This window comes from Limulus polyphemus, unplaced genomic scaffold (assembly GCF_000517525.1).
Source record: "Limulus polyphemus unplaced genomic scaffold, Limulus_polyphemus-2.1.2 Scaffold269, whole genome shotgun sequence".
Classification (NCBI taxonomy): Eukaryota; Metazoa; Arthropoda; class Merostomata; order Xiphosura; family Limulidae; genus Limulus; species Limulus polyphemus.
Window position 1 is genome coordinate 320,799 of NW_013665879.1, and position 3,466 is coordinate 324,264.

At 31.6% G+C, this 3,466-nt stretch overlaps 1 protein-coding gene across 1 annotated transcript in view; it reads left to right on the forward strand.

Moving 5' to 3' along the window:
* LOC106456896 (putative sodium-coupled neutral amino acid transporter 7) overlaps positions 1–3,466 on the forward strand; it is a 47,516-nt gene that overhangs the window by 38,954 nt on the left and 5,096 nt on the right. Inside the window, exon 8 of the mRNA XM_022382683.1 lies at positions 1,611–1,793. Within this exon, the coding sequence (XP_022238391.1) occupies positions 1,611–1,793 (183 nt within the window). The remainder of the gene's footprint in view (positions 1–1,610; positions 1,794–3,466) is intronic.

A 3,466-nucleotide genomic window follows, 5' to 3' on the forward strand; every position in this document is an offset into this window, starting at 1 on the left:
AAATCTTTTACCGACATTATTGATTTTTAACTCGACATTATTGATTTTTAACTCGCTGTTTTTTTTTTACATTTTACTTTTAATCTACTTTCATTGCTTTTACCGGTTGTTTGGCGCAGATAGCCTAGCTGCTTTGCGCCATAAAACACCAACCAACCAACCAACCAATTATTTCAGGCAGACACCTTTCCACAGAACCATCCACTCTTCCCTTCCATTTCTGGTGTGTCTCTTCAGCCTGTCAAGAATGAGTTTTTGCTATACATAAAGTTCTCAAAGAGAATACAGTGCATGGAGGATGTGTTTGCTATTATTTGTGGAAGTTTGTAGTCTAATGGTGATTGCACTATACTGGTACTATACATGTTATTACATATGGAGATGGGAGTTTCATTCAAAGGTTTGATGCATATGCAAAACCATTTCAGCAGTGCCACTAGATATTAGCTCTGTTCTATGATGAGTAAGGAAAAATGTTAACTTTAAAAATCAAAAAATATTTTCACATTGGTGATCATTTCATTTACAGCCCACATATTGCAATAATTGTAATGATGATACCAAAGATGCTAATGTATTCATGTAATTAATGGCCTTTACTTCTAAAACATAGTGTAGGTAACATGCAGAATATTTCCAGTTGAAATTATTAAACCCAACATACATTTTTAATTCATATATATATATATATATTAGGGATGCACTGGTACCCCGGCCAGGTATTGGGCTACCCACTAATACTCTGCTCCGGCCAAGTGTCGAGGTTAGGCATCTAAGCCCTAATCTTTGTGCCAACTAATGTTGTTCTAAAAGTTCCAAGCAACAAAAACTGACCGCCTGCTGAAAGTCGAGGATTTAGAGCACAATAGGGGTTAAGGTTTGAGAAGTTGGGGCTAGCCATTGAAAGTTGAAAGTAAAACTTGAATGTTCTGCTGGTGATTATTTGTTTAAATGTAATAAACATCAATTTTGTTTTTGTTTCTAACGTTTGTGTATGTTGTTTGTTTTTTAGGAGGGGCAAGGGGGAGGCCCCAGTTGAAGCTTAGTGACTGGGTATCCAGACCCGTTATTCGGCCAAATTTTACTACCCGTGCATCCCTAATATATACACAAATAGATAAATTTATCCATCTAGAAGGCCCCTTATTTTTCTTTCTTAAAGCTGAAAACTATTTAAAAACCATTCTAAATAGAAAACTATATCAGAATCAGTCTGTATTTTGTAATATACGTACATGTGTGTGTGTAATATATATATATATTATGTTCATTACTTCTCACATTTGTAAAGCTTCATTACCTCTTAAGTTATTTTAGTATGTATATGGTCATTCATAGAATTTACTGACTTTTTATTCTGTCAGTTATGTTTTAATGTATATAGTAGTTTGTAAATGTGATGTTTCACCATTTCTTGTTGAGTATTTTAGGATGCGTACTTTTGCACAGTACTCTAACATAAAGTAATTTCATTTTCATGTTGCATCAATATTGTTGCTTTTTATCTTCATATTGACTGTACACTATGAGTGTTAAACCATAAACCATATTTGTTTATAGCTTATGCTACACTTCAATTATCTTTGAAATAAAAATAACTTATTTTTCAGGACTCTGTCTCTTACAAGAAACCCTTCGAAAAGATCCCTCAATAATTCTACTAAAAGACAAGTTCTTAGTTTTTGTTTCTGGAGTATTTCTTGCCATAGGAATGGGCATTTTTGGGTTGGTTTTAACTCAATCCATTGCAGAAGACATCAACAGTCCTAGTGAAGTAGAAAGAATAAATCTCTGTAATTAATAATAATATATAGTTTACTCCTTTTTGAAGAAAAGCATACTTTTAAAAGTGTTTGTAAGAAGCTTAATTGCTGTTGAAATCTAAGGTACAAATACAATATTCATAAAAGATCTGTGTTGTAAAACAAATGGGAACAACTTTTCTCAGGTGCAGTATAGATGACCATTTTTTGTAAACTTAAATTTTTAGACTCAATTATAGATGGAGCAAAATTTCAAAATATGTGCCTGGAAAATAAAAGTGTAGGCATTTGGTGTTAAAAATTGGTAAACAAGTGTTTTGATACATCTAAAATTTGCTGATTACAGGAATATTGTTCGCCAAGCTGTATGTTCAATCTTTTATCCTCAGTTTATAAAAACAAAATGACAGCAATATTACTTATTGAGTATCTGTGATTTGCTGCTTTTAGCAAAAAACAATAGTTGCTGGTAGGAAGATACTATCAGTTTTTTACCAAAAACTTTTTAAATATGTGAAAGGTTATTTTCTGATAAGTTGGGTTTGGAAGTGAAACTTAGATGTAAGTAAGCTAATCAGTCAGTCAAACAATCATTCAACTTGTCTAAACTCAGGAATACCTTGGCTGATTAGCTACAGGTTGTATATGTACATTAAAATATGAATCTTTTTTATTAGTCTTTGTATTTTTTCTTTACTTGTATAACTATCAGAACAGTATTTGTGCCAAACTAGGAATATTTTGGGAGACTGATCTAACATTGCCAGTAGCCTTTCTATTGTGTTTTTTGAATTTCACATCTCTAAGCTTCTGGTTCTCTTATGTAATATTAACAAAAGAGGTCAGTCCTTGTGTAGTTGCATCATATAAGGGTTGTGCACTATTTTTTTGGCATATAATATACAAGTTAAATTATGCTTGTTTCATTTTTTCAAGGTTGCTAGTGTCTCCATGTTATCAATAATTAGATGCCACTATTTACAACAGAGAAGTAAATTATACATACCATGTTACCACTAGAATATTACTGGATATGATTTCCAACATAAGAAATTAAACACAAATATCTGGTGCTTGAGTAGCTGGAAGTAGTCCCATCTGAAACAAATATCTTATTTTTGCCTAGTTACAAGTTCAAATACAAAGAAAACTCGCTCTCAGTGTAAAACTGAAAATGTGAGGCAAAAGTATACACTTTACCGATTGCCTTTTAGTTCGAAGAAAATGTTATTAATTGCACTATTTTAATGCTTGTGGGACTCAAATTGATCAAATTTTGGCCACAGTCATACTCTATCTACTGGCATACAGATAAGTGTATTGACATTTTTTTGTGTTTTTGTGGTGGCCATTTTATTTTTCATACGTAGAAGACCAGTGTTCAGAGTACAGTATGGCAAGCAATTTTTTTTTAATTCAGCTTCCTCAAATTATGCTAAAAAATTGGTTTTCCAGATTTTAGCACAACATGCCTAAAACTGATATTTTTCCAAATTTGGCCTAGTATATTATAGTTACACATTCCAATCGAACTTGTAATTAAGCTTAGAAAACCATTAGTTTGTTTTATCACAGTAGTATATGATTGTTACAGTATTCATTTATATGTTGTCTTTTATCTAACATTAGATATTCAAAAAATGTGATAATGATAACATTATTCATAAATTTACTCTCTCTATATATATATATATATATATATA